Genomic DNA, 18,578 nt, shown 5'->3' on the forward strand with positions numbered 1-18,578 from the left:
AAACAGGGGCCAGACTATGAAGGGTCTTATGGGTCACTGGAAAGACTGTGTTTCAGCCTGAGTGAGATGAAAAGCCATTGGAGAGTTTTAAGCAAGGGGGTGATATGATCTGATAAGGATTTAAAAGGATCACTCTGGTGGATAACAGACTTGGGTGCTGGGAAACAGGGAGACCAGTTACAGTTGTCTCGCCTGGAAATGATGGTGCCTTGGATCAAAAAGTAGTAGTGAAGGTGATGAGAAGTGGTCAGAAATACCTTGAAGGAAACTAACAGGATTTTCTGGTAGACTACAGGTGGGCTATGAAGGAGAGAGGGGAGTCAAGGTTGACTGATGTGTTGGACATCTGAATAATTAGGAGAGAGGTGTATTTACTGAGATAAGAGAGATGGCAGGAGGGGCACCTGTGTAAAAAGCAGGAGCTTGGTGCTTGGGAGAATGGAGGAGGCCTCTGCCGTTATTCTCAGCATCTCAGCAGCTGTTCCTTCGCGCTGGTAGTTTTCTCTTCCCTCAGAAGTAAGCTATCAGTCTTCAGTACCCTGTGTTATCATTTCTGATCTTCTGTCTTATTTACACTATTCTATTTTCTAGGGAGACCAAATGAAATGGCAATAAAAATTGATACATTTAGTCAACAGTGAAGGAAAAACAATCAGAAACCTGAGGAGCATTTTCTAACCAAAAAAACAAAAAAAACCCCAAAAAACTAAAAGTATGGTCACTCTGGGTACTGCCTCACTGCCAGCATATTGTTTCTAAAATTCACTTACCAGATGGTTTTTTAGAACTCACAAAACTTTTCCCATAAATACAAATTTATAAAAATGACTTGGTTTCCATGCCAAACTATATCATGGGGCTACATTATAACAATAATAAGTAGTACCAGCCTGGATCTAAGAGAGAACAGACTACAGGGTGTAAGAAAGACCAGATCTTCTCACCCTTGATCTGAGAAAAAAGCAAGTCAGGTTTCTCCTCGCATGCTCCCACTTTGTCCAAACCTCAACTGAAAAAAGGTGCCTCCGTCCCTCCGCCTCCAGCCCTGTCATCTACATGAGACCTCCCACTCTCACATCCTCCTCAGATCTGCCCCCCTAGAATGTTCTCCATGTCTAAAAATCACCGGCCCAACTCTGAAACAGCAGCAACCACCCACATCCACACACAATTCCCCTTCCCTTGTAAAACAGAACTCAGTGAAGCATCAGGAGGAAATGCATTGCTTCAAGTTAATTCTCTCCACACACAATTCCCCTTCCCTTGTAAAACAGAACTCAGTGAAGCATCAGGAGGAAATGCATTGCTTCAAGTTAATTCTCTCCACACACAATTCCCCTTCCCTTGTAAAACAGAACTCAGTGAAGCATCAGGAGGAAATGCATTGCTTCAAGTTAATTCTCATAAAATGACTGAATCCCAATTGGTAAGATTTCAACAAGTGCTATATAAGAGCAAATAAAGAAGAATGAAGAAATGGAAATATCTGATGCTAAGAAGGCCACTGCAAGGAGTCAGCCTGCCTTTCTTTTTATGTTTTTACCCTTCTTGTGCTTCTGAACTCACTGATTTTTCTAAAAGGTTCACATTTTGGCCATAATTCTTACACCAACACACCTGGATGATCCAGAGATCACATGCCTATTCTCTACTTTTCAACTGTGGGGTTGAAGAAGCAGGAATGGGGGAAGTGTATTAGTGATAATTAAGTATGCATTGGGTGAACTGTTTATAAGTTGAGGACTATTTATTAATGGGCTTTTTATAAATAGAGACTTCAAAACACATGGTTTTAAATGTATACTTTGCAAATAATTATATTTCTCAGTTTTTTTTTTTCCTCTTCGTTTTATTTTTAACTACCAAACCCCCAAAGTTTACCATTTACCACTCAACATTTTCTTTAGTCTGGGGAGAAAACCTCATATTTACCTTTAAGATAACCAGATCTTCAAACCCACAGAAGATGAGAGTGGAAGGTTCTGAAGCCTATGAAGAGCTCAGTTGGTTCCTATCTTTCATAGTTTGCAGCTGCCACTCTTAAAACAAAACAAAACCTACATCAGATCAGTTCTTAAACTGACATTTCATTTGGGTCACATGTGCTGTCTTAAATGTGTAGTTAGAGAAAGACCAGAAGGCCTCCCTTTTGTCAATTAACTGATGAGATACTATCAAGCAGAACAAATGGCTTGATTTAAACTTAACCCTAAATACTCAATTAAATGTATTACAGGCAATTTGCCTTCCTCCAATTTCTTTTCTAGAAAACAGAATCCCAAGTCATTAAAGTTTTATTTAAGAAGTTCTAAATCACAGGATTATGGGGGACTGCTATCATGATTAAAGTTTCATTCAAAGTTAAAAAAAGAAGAGCTTCATTAAAAGCTCAAAATGAGAGGACCATGTTGGGCTACTATTTCTTTCTTTAGTGTTGGCTATTTTAACTGAAATTTTTTAAATAATTAATTTTTTTGTTTTGTTTTCCATTTTGGAAAGTGAAAGATGATGATGAAATAAGTCTCAGTAAGAAATAAAAGAGAACAGAAGAAACTAAATACAAAATATGCTGATTAGTAAGACTATTATCTTTGTTTTAACTTCCTTTATTAATATATTTGTATAATAAAATTGGGGGAAATAAACTTTACTTCAACTTTTCAAATAGGAAAAGGAAACTACAACTAAAGCAGAGTTTCTAGAGCAGTGGTTCTTAAACTGTGGTGCGAGGACCCTTGGGCATCTTTAAGAACCTTTCAGGGGATCTGTAAGGTTAAAAACTGCTTTTATTAATAATACTAAGATGTTACCTGCCCTTTTCACGTTCATTTGCTCACAAGTGTACAGTGGAGTTTTAGTATAATATCGGAGAAGAATAACAATAATTATCTGAAAATACCAATAAAATATTCTCACCTTTGCTAACTACCTATCTCTATGAGCCTCCATTTTCTTCATATGCTTCCACCAAAATAACAAACCACAACAGACTGAATACAGATGCAGCTATAAAAACTCAGCTGTCTTCTATTGAGCCAGGTAATTAAGGAGACGTATAAGTATGTTAAGACAAGACCCTCTTCTCACATATTGTTTTTGTTTTAGATGATATTTATTACTGAGAAGAAACATTTATGTTCATATATAATAGTTTTTATATTGTTATTTTAAATAAAAGCATATTTTTTAAAATTCTCAGTTTTAATTTCTAATCCAGAAATGATGAACAGATAAAATCCCACATGAACAAAAGCTCTCAGGAGTCCTTAATTTCTAAGACTGTGAAAGGGTCTTGGGACCAAAAAGTTTGAGAATTGCTATTCTACAGTATTTCCTACTCTATAAGAAAAATATCACTCTACAAAGGAATATTTCTTAAGAGAAACAAAGTTGCCTAAAAGTGAATTTATAATTTACAGGACAAATAATTAAGCTCTGATTTGCTTCACAATTTCTGAGTGGCAAGGGGAGGAATGGAGGGAGTATAAATGAAATAAGACTGGCCATGAGTTAACAATGACTGAGCTAGGAGTCTCCTATACCTGTCTTTCTACTTTTGCATATGGTTTGAAATTTTCCCTAAGAAGAAGATTGAATAAATTAAATTAAATTCATACCTGAACAGTTGAATACGAAAAAAAAAAACCTGTAATTTAATGTTATAGTTCAGAATGAAGGAAAATAAAAGGAAAAAATCTTATTAATATTAAATTAACACTATCCACATAGCTCCAAATTCACTTTTGCATCTTCATTGATGTCAATTAGTTTCATGTAGTTGAATCAGTAGTACATGCACACTATTTGGAGTCCTGCTTTGTTCACTTAAAATTTACATATACAGCTCCCCTCTTTACTTACTATCACTAACCTGACTTAACAAAGAAATAGATATCTTTCCAATTAATATTAAAAAAAAGCTCACGAAATCCTTTAACCTGACTGACCTGGCTATAACCTAAAATAATTTTTCCAATGTTACACTGCTGCCACCTGCTGGCTCTGATGCCTAAGCACAGTAAATAAACGTTTAAAACAGAAAAACTAATAATTTACCCATGACTAGGTTTTCTCCCCAAATCATCCTTTAGAAAAGTAGCTGTCATACACACATTAGGACTATTCAGAATCTCACATTCGAAGCATTGGTTCTTGATCCCAGCTGCACTTTAAAATCATCTGGGAGCTTGTGAAAATCCCAGTGCCTGGGCCCCAAACCAGAGCAATTAAATCAGAATCTCTATTTTGTGAAAACGAAAGTCAAGCCACAGACAGAGAGAAAATATTTGCAAAAGATATATCTGACATAGGACTTGCATCTAGAATAACTCTTACAACTCAATTAAAAAAAAACCCAATTTTTTAAATGGGCAAAAGATCTAAACAACACTTCACAAACGAAGATAATTGGATGACCATTCAGCACATGAAAAGATGCTCAACATCATCATTATTAGGAAACTGTAAAATAAGACCACAGTAAGATATTATTTCACATCCATTAGACCAGCTAAAGGTGAAGAAACTGACCATATTAAGTGTTGGCCAGGATATGGAGCAACTGTAACCCTCACACACTGCTGGGAGAAATGTAAAATGGGGCAATCACTTTGGAAAACAGTTTGGCAGTTTCTTAAAAAGGCACACACACCCCTACCATAAGACCCAGCATTCCACTCCTAGATATGTACCCAAGAGAAAGAAAAGTTGTAGTGGGTTAAATAGTGTCTCCTCTAAAATTCATGTCTACCTGTAATGTGACCTTATCTAAAAAGGGGATCTTCACAGATGCCATTAATTATGAGGTCATAGTGGAATAAAGTGGGCCCTAAATCCAATGACTGATGTCTTTATAAGAAGAGATAAAACACAGAGAAGAGGAGGCAGAGAGTGGAGTGACGCAGTTAAAAGCTAAGAAACACCAATGATTGCCAGAAGCTGGGAGCTGCTGAAGCGAGCAAAAGGGAAGAATCTTCCCAGAGACTTCAGAAGGAGCATGGCCCTGCCAACACCTCCCAGAACTGTGAGAGAATACACGTCTGTCATTTTAAGCCACCCGGGTTGTAGTACTTTGTTACAGCATCCCTAGGAAGCTAATACAAAAGCACAAAGTACAAAGACTCGTACAAAAATGTTCTTGGCTTTACTTGTAATAGCCGCAAGCTGAAACATCCATCAATAGGCGAATGAATTTATATAACCGTGCAACAGAATACTACTTAGTAACAAAAATGAACAAATGATTGAGATACAAAATGTGAGCGAAATTTCAAAATAATTATGCTGAATTAAAGAAGTCAGACAAAAAGGACTATATATTATATGATTTGATGGTGTTCACCTCAGGTGGCAAGAGTGAGTCATGGGCAAGTATAGGAAGTAGTCATTACAAAGTGGCAGGATACTTTTGAGGTTGATAGATATGCTCATTATCTTGGCAGTGGTGACAGTTCCACAGGGGTATACATGTGTCAAAACCCATCAAGTTGAAGGAAAGATGGCAGAGAAAAGAGCATCAGGAATCAGTCTCCCTAGACAGACAGGACAACAGTGCACTGAGAGAATCTGATTCTGTAACTATTTTGCAAGTCTGAAGTCTACTAAGGGCTTTCAACTTCCAGGGGAAGATATGAATGATGAATGGTGGTTAATTTCATCAGTTTTCACTCTTGGCAGAGTAATGGCTACCCATCTCTCACCCCCAGCCATATGGCAGGCAGCTGTTCCTGAAGCAGCCTGCACACAGCATATGTGAGCCAGGGTGGGCAAGAAGGACCCTGTCCTCCAAATATTGGAGATCTGTGCTTGGATTGCCAACTACTGCTTCTGGTCATAGAGGTATCAGGAGGCATAATCATCAAGAAAAAGAAAATGTGAATACATCTATAACTAGTAAGGAAAGTGAATTAGTAACTTAAAAATCTCCCAACAACAACAAAGTCCTGGATCTAATAGTGCACCAGTGAACTCTAATAAACATTTAAAGAAAAACTACTATCAATCCTTCTTAAATTTTTTCCAAAAAGTTGAAGAGGGAACACTTCTCAACTCATCCTACAAGGCCAGCATTACCTTGACACTAAAGTGTCTTTATACTACAAGAAAAGAAAACTACACACCAATATCCTTTATGAACATTGATGCAAAAATCTTCAACAAAATACCAGTAAGCAGAATTCAGCAGCATATTAAAAGGATTATACACCATAACCAAATGGGATTTATTCTTTGATGCAAGGATGTTTCAACATTTGAAAACTGATCAATGTAATATACCACATAGAAAGAAGGAAAACAAACACATGATCATCTCAAATAATGCAGAAAATTCATTCGACAAAATTTAACACTCTTTCATTTAAAAAAAAGAAGCAAAAACCCTCAACAAACTAGGACTAGAAGGTAACTAACTCAACATAAAAGCCATATACAAAAAACCCAGCCAACATCATACTCAATGGTGAATGACTGAAATTTTTTTCTCAGGACCAAGGTAAGGATGCCTGCTTGTACCACTTCTATTTAACACAGTAGTGAAGTTCTAGCCAGAGCAATTAAGCAAGAAAAAGAAATAAAAGGCATCCAAATTGGAAAAGAAAATGTAAAATTTTCTTTGTTAGCAGGTGATATGATCTTATACAGAGAAAACCATAAAGATTACACACACACACCTGTTAGAATTAATACATCAATTTAGCAAAGTAGGATATAAAATCAACACATACAGAGAAGAAAAATGGCAGAGTAGTAGGACACTCGTAGCTCACCCTCTCCCACAAATACACCAACACTCACATCTACAGACCCACTCAGCCAACCAGAGCACTGCCAAAGTCCGACAGAACATCACCCTCTTCAAAAGGCAAACATGCCAAAAATCTAGTAGGAGAAAAGGAAAAAAGAAAGAAGAAAAAACAAAACAGTGTGGGACCGGTCCCGCAGGGAGGGAGCAGCAAAGGAGGAATAGCACTCGTTCGCTGGGTCTCCCCCTCTCCAATGGAGAGGCCAGCGGGACGGGGTGGGGAGCCTCTGAGGCTCGGATCTGCCCTGAGCACCCCTTGACTGACAGAACTAAGTTAAACGGGCACAAACGGTCCCCGCAGCACCCAGCCTGAGACGTGAACCGGCAGCTAGGGCCGGGACAGGCCGCCCGAGCCAGGCGGAGGACGGGGACGGCTGCACTGAGGCAGCCCTGGGGGACTGCAGGGTGCTGCACGCCATGGCTGGGAGGGGATATGGAGCATAACAACCTCGGTCCCCCATAAATTGCAAAAAAAGCAAAGCAACAAGGCTGGTGTGCCCTGGGAGGGGCACCGTAGCCTTTGTCTCCTGAGACCCGCGGCACCATAACTGGCGCTTCTCACAAGAAGAGGCAGGGCGCAGCCACAGCCCTCATATCCTCTTGTGCACAGCATGCGGGCAGGGACAGGGCCGAGCTCTGAATCCACACCTGGGGGCTCCACAACCTCCTAGGCAGGAATGAGACTTGTTTACAGTCCGAGGTAGATAGGATCTTTCTGCCCTGGCACCTCAGAGAACTCACACCACCAAGACAAACAAGGAGCTGAGATTTGGCACAGAGCAAGGGCAGGGCTGTTCCACAGTCTTCCCCGAGCCCACCTACGGAGCGCCAACCCGAGGCGGAACAGGCAGTTGCACAAAGCAGCAGAGTGACTGGCGCCGGGAGAGGGCAGGTGGCCACCCACCTTCCTGGCAGAAACACAGCACCTGACCACAGTGCTGGGAGGGGGCGCAATCCGCCCACCTACCTCACCCGAATGCAGCATCTGACTGCAGCATCGGGAGGGGGAGTGACCCGCCCACCCACCGGTGCCAGAGAGATATGAGCAATATGAAGAAGCAGAGGAACCACTCCCAATTAAAAGATCAAGAGAAATTCCCTGAAAGCATGATCAAGGAAACAGACATGGCCTACTAGATCAAGATTTCAAAAAAGGAGTGATCAAAGTACTGAAGGAACCAAAATAAACAGTATTTAGAGATAGAAAACATGTCAAAAATGAAATAGAAGCTATAAAGAAGAACCAAGTAGAATTAGTAAACTCATTTGCTGAGATGAGAGCTGACCTAAAGGCTGTACAAAGCAGGCTAGATAATGCAGAGGAATGAATAAGTGACCTAGAAGACAAGACAACAGAAAGCACCAAATCAGAACAGCTGAGAGAAAAACAAATGAAAAACAATGAAAACCATATAAGGGACCTATGGGATAATATAAAGTGTGTCAATCTACACATAATAGGGGTTCCAGAAGGGGAAGAAAGAACAAAGGGGATTGAAAAGGTATTTGAAGAAATCATGACTAAAAACTTCCCAAACCTAAAGAAGGAATCAGATATCCAAGTACAGGAGGCTCAGAGGGTCCCAAACAGAGAGAACCCAAACAGACCCACACCAAGACATATCATAATCAAGATGGCCAGAGTCAAGGATAAAGAAATGATCCTAAAGGCAGCAAGAGAAAAACAAAGAGCAAGTTACAAGGGAACCCCCATAAGGCTCTCAGCTGACTTCTCTACACAAACACTACAGGTCAGAAGGGCGTGGCAAGATATATTCAAAGTCCTGAATGAAAAAAAGATGCAGCCTAGGAAACTCTATCCAGCAAGGCTATCCTTTAGAATAGGAGAGATAAAGAACTTCACAGACAAGCAAAAACTAAGAGAGTTTAGCAACACTAAACTCATGCTAAAAGAAATATTGACAGGTCTACTATAAATAGAAAAGAAGCAGGATGCTACAAAAATGAGAAACTCATAACTGGAAAGGTGGTAACTACCATTAATTACAAATAGAATAAACACAAAATTGTAAAAGAAGACATCTAAATCATTAATAAGAGTGGGAGAGGGAAGCAAGGAAAGCCCCTGTGGAAAACAGTATGGAGATTCCTCAAAAGACTAGGAATAGACTTACCATATGACCCAGGAATCCTGCTCCTGGGCATATATCCAGAAGGAACCCTTCTTTAAAATGACATCTGCACTCCAATGTTCATAGCAGCACTATTTACAATAGTCAAGACATGGAAACAACCTAAATGTCCATCAACAGATGACTGGATAAAGAAGATGTGGTATATTTAAACAATGGAATACTATTCAGCCACAAAAAAGACAACATAACACCATTTGCAGCAACATGGATGTTCCTGGAGAATGTCATTCTAAGTGAAGTAAGCCAGAAAGAGAAAGAAAAATACCATATGAGATCACTCATATGTGGAATCTAAAAAAAAAACAAAAACAAATACAAAACAGAAACAGAGACATAGAATACAAACTTGTGGTTGCCAAGGGGGCAGGGGGTGGGAAGGGACAGATTGGGATTTTAAAATGTAGAATAGGTAAACAAGATTATACTGTATAGCAAAGGGAAATATATACAAGATCTTGTGGAAGCTCACAGGGAAAAAAAAATGTGACAATGAATATATGTATGTTCACGTATAACCGAAAAATTGTGCTCTACACTGGAATTTGACACAATATTGTAAAATGACTATTACTCAATAAAAGAATGTTTAAAAAAAAAAAAAAGCAACACACAAAAATTAGCTGCATTTCTATAAACTAATAATGAACAACCCGAAAAGAAAATTACAAAAACAATTCTATTTACAATAGCATCAAAAAGAATAAACTATTTAGGAATTAACTTAACCAAGGAGGTGAAAAATCTGTACAATGAAAACTACATAATATTGCTGAAACAAAGTAAAGACATAAATAAATGGAAACAAATCCCATGTTCATGGATCACAAGACTTGCTATTGTTAAAATGTCAACACTACCCAAAGCAATCTACAGATTTAATACAATCTCTATCAAAATCCCAATCACTTTTTTTTGCAGAGATAGAAAAACCCATCCTAAAATTCATATGGAATCTCAAGGGATCCTGAATAGCCAGAACAATCTTGAAAAAGAAGAACAAAACTGGAGGAGTCACACTTCCTGAGTGCAAAACTTACTACAAAGCTACAGTTTTCAAAACAGTGTGGTATTGGCATAACAATAGACATGTAGACCAAATTGGAACTGAAATAAACCCAAACCCTCTCACATATGTTAAAATGACGTCCAATTCTTACCTAATACCATATACAAAAATTAACTCAAAATGGATCCAGGACCTAAATGTACGATCTAAAACAATTAAACTCTTAAAGAATAAAACAGAACAAAAAGCTTCACGACATTGGATTTGGCGATGATTTTCTCGGATATGAAGCAAAAGAAAAAATAAACAAATGGACTTCATGATAATTAAAAAATGTTTGTGTATCAAAATACACTATTAACAAAGTAAAAAGGCAACCCACAACAGGGAAAAATATTCAAGATCTTGTAGTAGCTCACAGTGAAAAAGAATATGAAAACAAATATATGTATATTCATGTATGACTGAAAAATTGTGCTGAACACCAGAAATTGACACCACATTGTAAACTGACTATACTTAATTGAAAAAAATACTTCATTGCTAAAAAATGGTAACCACTATTCAAACCTTCAGTGAGTTGTCATCTTTTTACAATATTAACATAAAAGATCACTGATCACAGATCACTATAACAAATACAATAATGAAAAAGTTTGAAATATTTCAAGAATTACCAAAATGTGTCAAAGAGACATAAAGTGAGCAAATGCTGTTAGAAAAATAGTGCCAACAGATTTCCTACATGCATTGCTGCCACAAACCTTCAATTTGCAGGAAAAAAACAACAACACAATAAAGCAAAGTGCAATTAAACAAGGTATGCCTGTACATAAATGAGTGTGGCTGTGTTCCAATGAAACTTTATTTACAAAAACAATCGGTAGGCTGGTCTTGGTCTGCGGGCCATAGTTTGCTGACTCCTCCTCTTTGCTATCACCTTGTGTTGTCCCAGACACCTGCACACTTATCAAGAATTTGGCACTCGACTCACAGTCTTCATCACCAACCTAAGGGACAAAGGACAGTGCCTGCACCTGGTAAGCATTCCATAATGTGGCTGCAATTATTATTTTCAAAAACTATCATGTGGACACTCTGATTAGCTCTGTGTATGACCACCTAGGCTGTCAGTTTCTTCATCTGCTTAACTGTCATACCCTAGACTTTGTCATCACTCCAGAGCACTGTCTCTGAAATCACATCTCTAATATACACTGATCACTCTCAGTCCCTTTATGCTTGTTCTTCAACCTCAGTAAGCCTTCTGTCCACTTTAATCTCCGTTGTCTCCTAATTCACGAGCTCCCACTCATCTTTACTTCCTTCTATCTTGATCTCATGGCCCTTTAATTGAGCCACTCTCTCACCTATACTTCAACTCTCCAAGTGTACCACACTAGCAAAACCTTGCACCATCCCATCCATCTGCCACCTCTACACCTGGATGTCCCAGGACCGCTGAAAATGGATCACAGATCAACGCCCTTACAAACAGGCTCTCCAGCCTTAGCCAGGGCTTCAGCACCACCCAGCAGTATTCTCCTCAGTTATTTCACAAATAGTCCAAAATTCCAAGGCTGAAAATTCCCCTTAAGCTATCATACCTTCTCTGGCCTTCAAATGACCAACTTGCCTCAGGCTCTTCAGAGAAAAACTCTGCTGCACCTACACACTGAACTTATCCAGTATCCCTGAGTCCTTCTCTCTAGTCCCAGAAAGAGTTGGTCCTACTTCAGTCTACCAGGAGTGCTCTGGATCCACCCCTGCCCTTCTGCCTCACCAATACTACAAAAAATAAACCCTGAACCAAGCCAGACATATGCCTTTTTTCACTGCTCTTTACCCATGGGTATAGTTCTCATCCTGAGCCTCCCCGTCTTCAAACTTGATATTCTTTCAAGATTGTCGAGTGTTGTGAGTATAACACACCTAGAAGTGCCTGATATATGGTACTCAATCAATAAATGGTAGCGATGTCATTATTATGGGAAAGTAATAACATAAAGGTGAAAGGCAGATGACAAAAAAAAAGGGGATATAGAACTGGGGAGCAGCAGGGGGCCAGGAGGAGAACACCTGGAAATAAAAATGGAGAAAATAATTCCCCTTGCCATAATATGTCCCAGTCCTTCCGTGACTATATTCAGTGGCTATGTAAATTATGGTAATTAAATGTACGACAACTCTTTGCTATTCTCACCATGGTCTGGAGCCTGAAACTTCTGCCATGGTATAATACTCTCCAAGGGGAAGATTTGCTCTGGGTTCTAAGTCTTTATCAGCAGAGAAAACTAATAAATCTTCCTTCTATTAACCTAGCATTAAAGTGATATCCATTAAAAAGGAATTATAGAAATGTTTAGCCATTAAGAGTGTTAAACAAAAGTATTCAACTAGTGATTCTGTGACCGGGGCAGGAGCAACCTTAGGTGACAGCCTGAGACATCTTGCGCCAGAAAGCACGGAAGTGCTCATAAACTGACTGGGGTGGGTGGAGGTGATGGGGTGGGGGTGTCAGAAAGGCACAGGAGCTGGCTTGCAAGGGCTCCTACAGGTCACATTTGGGACAATTTGAGCATCAAAAAGAATAAACATGGTAATGGATTCTAACACGGTTAATTTTTTAAAACCGTCCTTATGTCCAGACAGGTCATTTTATTATTTTTTTAAAGGGAGGAAGGTAGTTAGATTAATCTTTTTTTTTTTTAATTCTTTTATGTTTTCCTTAATGAAGGTACTGGGGAATGAATCCAGGACCTCGTGCATACTAAGCACACGTTCTAGCAGGGAGCTATACCCTCCCCGCCAGATCATTCTTTTTTAAAAAAGGAGGTGGGTAGAAAGAAAGGGGAAAGGAAAAACTTTCATAGAATAAAATCAGCTAATAAACGTAGAAGGAATGAAATAACTAGAAAATCATCACTTTGCACCCCTCCAAAGGTAGAGAGTTCATCTCCATGATAAGAAAAACACTGGGTGAAGAATTAATGGGTGACAGGATATCCACATAGTCTTCAAGTATTACTTACTCCACAGATAATTTTTAATTATGAAAATTATAAAGGAAAAAACCCTACCTTTTCAATGGAGGTATCTGGCAGTCACCCTTTTAATCAAGTGATCAAGCTTAGCATCAGCAATAGAGAGCAGTCTGATATTACGAAGCGGCTGTGATGCAATAAAATGCACACAGCATCACCTGTGTAATGTACCCAAAAGCTTTTTACACTGAATCAACGAAGAGAAAGCGATCAGACACTTGGGCCAGTCTTGCTACTCAAAAGTGGTCCAAAGACCAGAATCCCATCCCCTGGGAGCTTGTTCGAAATACAGAATCTTAGATTCTATTCTGGAGAACTGCCTTATAATTTTCATTTTAAACAGAGCCTCAAGTGTCTCTGAGATACAAAGTTTGAGAAGCCCTGTACAAGACAAACCATACTTTTCAAAAAATTAATGTCACAAAAAACAGAAAATAAAAGGCAGGTTGACTGCTCTGGATTTTGACTTTATTCTGAGGATTAAAGGTCTTCGTATTAGGGACATTTTCTGACAATTTTAAGTCAAGGTGAGAAGGCCAAACAATTTTCACTTCTCATTTTCATCTGGTACCTTGAAGAAAAAGCATTCAGTGATATGACAGGCAGCCTTTCCCCAAGGTAAAAGCATTTTACTTCTTCAGCTTAATCTTAGTAAACCAGCATAAATTACTGAAGGTTAGCAAAATAAAGTTATTAAAAATGACTTCGAGAATCAAATTCAGTATGAAGAAGAGTTGGGAATAATTTTGTTAAGTTACCTACAACTCTCTTGACTAGAAAACTTGTGAGAAACCATAATGTTTTTATGGGAGTTTACTGAACACAGTTTTCCGAAAGCACTTGGACAAAGAATAAGCACCTGTCTTTTTGGCTTAAGCACACTTGTGCCCAGGTAAAAGAGGACTGACTTCAACAGATGGATGACAGCCTAAGCCAATGACTCCATGAATCAATCTCTAAATCAACCTCTCCTATAGGCTGGCAACTACAACCAGCCGGCCAAATCCAGCCCACCACTCATTTCCATGAACATAGTTTTACTGGAACCCAGCCATGATCATTCATTTATACATTGTCTGTGGCTGTTTTCACTACAATAGCAGACTAGAAAAGTTGCAGCAGAGATTATTATGACCCACAAAGTCTAAAATATTTACTATCTGGCCTTTCACAGAAAACAACTGCTGACCCCTGCTAGAGACAAGCAATCCAAGAATGCGATAAGGCCTGTTCCAGACTCACCTGGGGTGTTGTCTTTTTGTATTGGTCACCTCCATCTATCACATCATTCATGATTTTTCCCTTGAGAAATTCATATTCTTCTGAACTCAGGTGAATAGACTCTAGGGTTTTTCCACAGCCCAAACACTGACCACTGTAATTACAAGTGAATGTATTAAATAATGTCCTAGAAACGAATCTTTTCTAAAATGAATCATTCTAGGACATGAGGAAACTGGAAGGTAATTTTTAAAAGAACATTACAACCCTTGTGATCATCACATACATCTGATTTTTGGAAACCAGAAAGTATCACAAATTCATGTGCCAAAAAACCCAAATGAGTAGACTGCTGGGCATCCAAAGTTTTCTATTTGTTTTTTTAACCACATAAAGTTTTAAAAGTCATTCTTAAAATACAACTGGATCCCAAATCTCTAAGGGAAACATTTCTGAGGATCACACCAAGTTCACAGCACACACCAAAAATACAACTGACCATGACAAATTCTCCAAATGTGAAACATGACTTTTTTTTCTTGGTTATCCTAATTAACTTAATTATCCTATCTCTAAGGTAGTCTTTTAATTTTTTTTTCATCAGTAACAACAAAACCTGCTAAACCTAAATCGAACAAATTAAAAGTAAAATATTGGCCTTTACCTTTGCTGGATGGTGGTGAACTGTCCTTTCCATTGTTCTCCAGGAACACTACAAAAAAGAATGCAAAACCAAGCCATCAGAAGGTCGAATTCCTACTGAAGCAAAAAGACACTCACTGTATTTAAAAACTCGCTGGCAAAAGCTCTGAAAAATTCAATACTTCCCTAGAATGGTTCAGTTCAAAGAGTGGTTGCTTACACTGTGATGGGGCTAAGGAACTGATGGTCCCCTACTCTGGATCTCCTTCCCTTTACTGCTTCTCTCGTCATCTGACCCTCATCTTCACAGGACCTGCTCCCAAAAGCAGCTGACATTTGTAGTATAATCTCTGTAATCGAAACTCAACTCTAACCTCTATAAAGCTGCCAGAGACTGTTCCTGCCCAGAGCAATCACTTCTTGTACACAATAAACTTATACACCACTCTTAGGTAACTGTCAATTACTGTATTCACAATTAGGATGTGAATGCCACTGTAATGGATATGATATCACAAAACACCCACAGTGCTAAGCCTAAAATTGAAGGCATTCAAAATTACTTATTGATTTATTTGCTCAAACAACTTGTCCTTCCTTCTTTCCTCTTACACATATACCATCAATTCCTATTGATTCTACCACTTTCTCTTCTTTCTCCTTTCCCAGGTCTTAGTCCAAGATCTCATCATCTCTCGTTCAAACCTACATCTGCCTCCACACAGATCTCCCTGTTTCAAATTGTAATCCCTCTCCAACCTTCCTTCTCATTGTTTTGGCAGTTACCTTTTTAAAACTCCACTCCAAGACCAGCATTCTTGATAACAGAATAAAATCAAAATCCTTAGCAGTCAAAGACCTTCACACTCCAGCTCTTCTGTTGATACTCAATAGATTTGTTAATAAAGATAACTAAGCATGACTGCTATTTCAAAGCTCTGTAAAGATAATACATAGTGGAAAAGCCAGAGAAAAACTGAGGCGAAAGGAATGAATGTGGAGGAAAGAGCCTGAAGCAATTTAGCAGTAAAGATGTAAGAGAATGAAAGACTGAAGCAATAAATTGGCATGTAGCCAGTAACAAGAATAAAAGCAAAGGAGAGAGCAGCCAAAAGATGGAAAGATCAAAATAAACTGGAAGGATGAAGATTTTCTATTATAATGCATATCAGGTTGATCAGGATTCCTCTCTCCACTCTTAACTATTCAACTTGATGAAATGCATAGATTAAACAGAATATACATATGCACATTATATCAGTCACTGGGTCTCAGAAGAACTTCTGAAAACACTAATATGACCCAAAGACAGCTCCAGTTATATTGCTATGAACTCTAGCCACAAGTGCTATTTGTAAATATTTACATCATACTAGATATCTCAGAAAACAAATGATCCTTCTATAAGGAAAAAATACATAAAAACTACAAGTGCTTTATAGTTTCTCTTTTATGTGATAACCACAACTTGTTTATGCTACTTTTTTAAAGAGAAAGAAAGTTTTGTCTTAAAGTGGAAATAATCTTACTAAGAGACAGAAAAAAAGTATAGCCTGAATAAAGTAATTCTCAGCAACTAGTTAGAATAAAAAAAGGCAACTTTTAGTATAGGTATTAAAATAAAAACATATATATTAAGAAAAAATCAAATTACCTCTCAAACCATGTTTTTATACTGTGTGCAAATGATTCTCCAGGATATAGCTGATTATTTCTTAGATACAAAAGAATGTCTTGCAGTTTGTTTGAATACTGATCATCTTTTATGTCTTTCCCAAAATCGAAAAAGGCTTTTAAAGTTTCCAACATAGGAACAATATCATGACCTAACAATTCCTGATACAAATTCCAAGCTACATTTACATCTTGATGAAAGAGGGCTCCCTGGATACAGTCATTATAGTTCCTCTTTGAAGGGGTTATGACTTTTCTCATGTCTTCCAACAGTAGCAAGGCCTCTCTCCATCTGTCTGTATGGCTTAATCCCCGGATGAGAAGAGTGCTCCCTGCAGGTTCTAAGCGCTTGTATCTGGCTTTCATTATTTCATAGACATCAATAATTTCTGATGTCTGTTTATGAAAGACGCAGAGAGACAAATACTTGACAAGCAAATCATAGCCTACAATACCACTGTTTTTTGCAGCTACCCAGGCCAGCACAGATTTGGCCACATCAACAGAGCTATGGCATTTAACCATTTGTGAAATGATCCAATTTTCAAAATTAGCCTTTTCTTTGAACTCTTCCTTAAGTTTATCCCACTCCTCTGAATTCAAAGGTTTTGTTGGGAGTTGAATAATGTTCCCCACAGGTAGCAAGTCATGATCTTTACTTGAAGGATTCATCTGTGATCGCTTCTTAGCCGCTCCAGCTGCAAACATGTGAGGAGACTCAGAAGAAACTTGTTTATTACTCCCCTCATCTCCCTTCCTGCCATATCTGACCTTGGCAATCAACAGATTCATTGCTTTGGTATTTTGTGGGGACATCGTTTTAAGAGAAAACCACTTCTGTTGGTTCCTGATGCCATCACAGTCTTTGAGAAACAAGGAGACGTAAGAGTGTCCCTGGCCTAGCCCAAGGTATGGGTTGCTCTTCCAAAGCTTAGGAAAGCTTCGAACACCAGTGAAATAGAAAGCCATTGGGCAGTGAAATCAGCACCAGATTGCGAGATGTTCAAAAAGCCCCAACTTCTACAGCATATTATGGGACTGCGGGGTGAAGGAGTGTGGAGAATCGAAGCGCAACTTTCTAAAATATGATTTTCAGCTTCTCACAGGCAAATCAGGGTTCTGATTTTGGGGGCTAGTTAAAACCAACTAAGTCTGGTTGAATTCTCTTCATTATACAACGATCTGGGGACATCCAACCTCGGTCGCAAGCTTCAGAACCAGAGGACAGAGCAGGAATCTTCTGGAGTCTGTTATATCCCAGTCCACGAATCTGAGGAAAAAGCACAGAGGACATCCCAGTTCGACTCACGCGGAACACAACTGTTCTTTAAAAAGGGCAGGATCCCACGGGAGCAATGCGGCAGAAAGGGAGTAAGTAGGTAGCCCCCTACCCTAGACCCACCGGCAGCAAGGACAGATTCGAAAGCCCAAATCTAGTGGCCCTGGCCCCCAAACTCGTCAAATAATGGCAGAGGGGTAGGGAAGGGGCGGGGGAGAGAGCCTCAAGGAAAGGAGGTCCAAAAGGGCACCGCCTGCTGAGTCCGGACCGATCACAAACGACGCTCACTTCGTTCAACAACTCACCACCGCACTCCAGCTCCACGCAACCATAAACGCGGCGCAAACTACGGCGCCCACAATGCACCGCGACGGCCCCGGCCGCGGAAGTGTGGCTGAGCCGGACGCAGGGCTCCGCCGGGCCTGGCGGCGAGAAAAAGGCGATTCTGAACCTTGTAGTGGCGGAAGTGGGCACAGGCAGCTGCCGAAGGCGCCTACTACACTCAGGAGGCCGTTAGGACCCCCAGATAGCCGCAGTGAACAATGAAAAAAAAAATGTGAAATCAGAAGGTTCTTCCCTCGATTTAGAAGTCCCAAAGGCACTCCTGGCTCACATGGTGCACAAGCGCCAAAGGGCCAAGACGAAGTAAAAAGTGCGTGCTCTCGTATCCTGCGCCTTTAAAATAGGACGTGATGAAGCTGGGACGCTCCCTTAAGGAGGCCCATTTTCCGTCTCTTTCACGTCTGTTAGCGTG

The 18,578-nt window shown here is 39.4% G+C and overlaps 1 protein-coding gene across 3 annotated transcripts in view; it reads right to left on the minus strand.

Moving 5' to 3' along the window:
- PRORP (protein only RNase P catalytic subunit) overlaps positions 1–18,530 on the minus strand; it is a 109,479-nt gene extending 90,949 nt beyond the window's left edge. The window contains exons 1-4 of one of the 3 annotated variants that reach the window (XM_010967849.3): positions 18,130–18,530; positions 16,526–17,815; positions 14,894–14,941; positions 14,251–14,383 (exon numbers count right to left, since the gene is read on the minus strand). In XM_010967849.3, the coding sequence (XP_010966151.1) occupies positions 14,251–14,383; positions 14,894–14,941; positions 16,526–17,514 (1,170 nt within the window). In that variant the 5' untranslated portion in view covers positions 17,515–17,815; positions 18,130–18,530. Of the gene's footprint in view, positions 1–14,250; positions 14,384–14,893; positions 14,942–16,525; positions 17,816–17,947; positions 18,073–18,112 lie in introns of those variants that run through there. The other 2 variants (XM_010967850.3, XM_045504936.2) reach the window with 2 other exon arrangements.
- Positions 18,531–18,578: the final 48 nt, after the last annotated feature.

This window comes from Camelus bactrianus, chromosome 6 (genome assembly GCF_048773025.1).
Source record: "Camelus bactrianus isolate YW-2024 breed Bactrian camel chromosome 6, ASM4877302v1, whole genome shotgun sequence".
NCBI lineage: Eukaryota > Metazoa > Chordata > Mammalia > Artiodactyla > Camelidae > Camelus > Camelus bactrianus.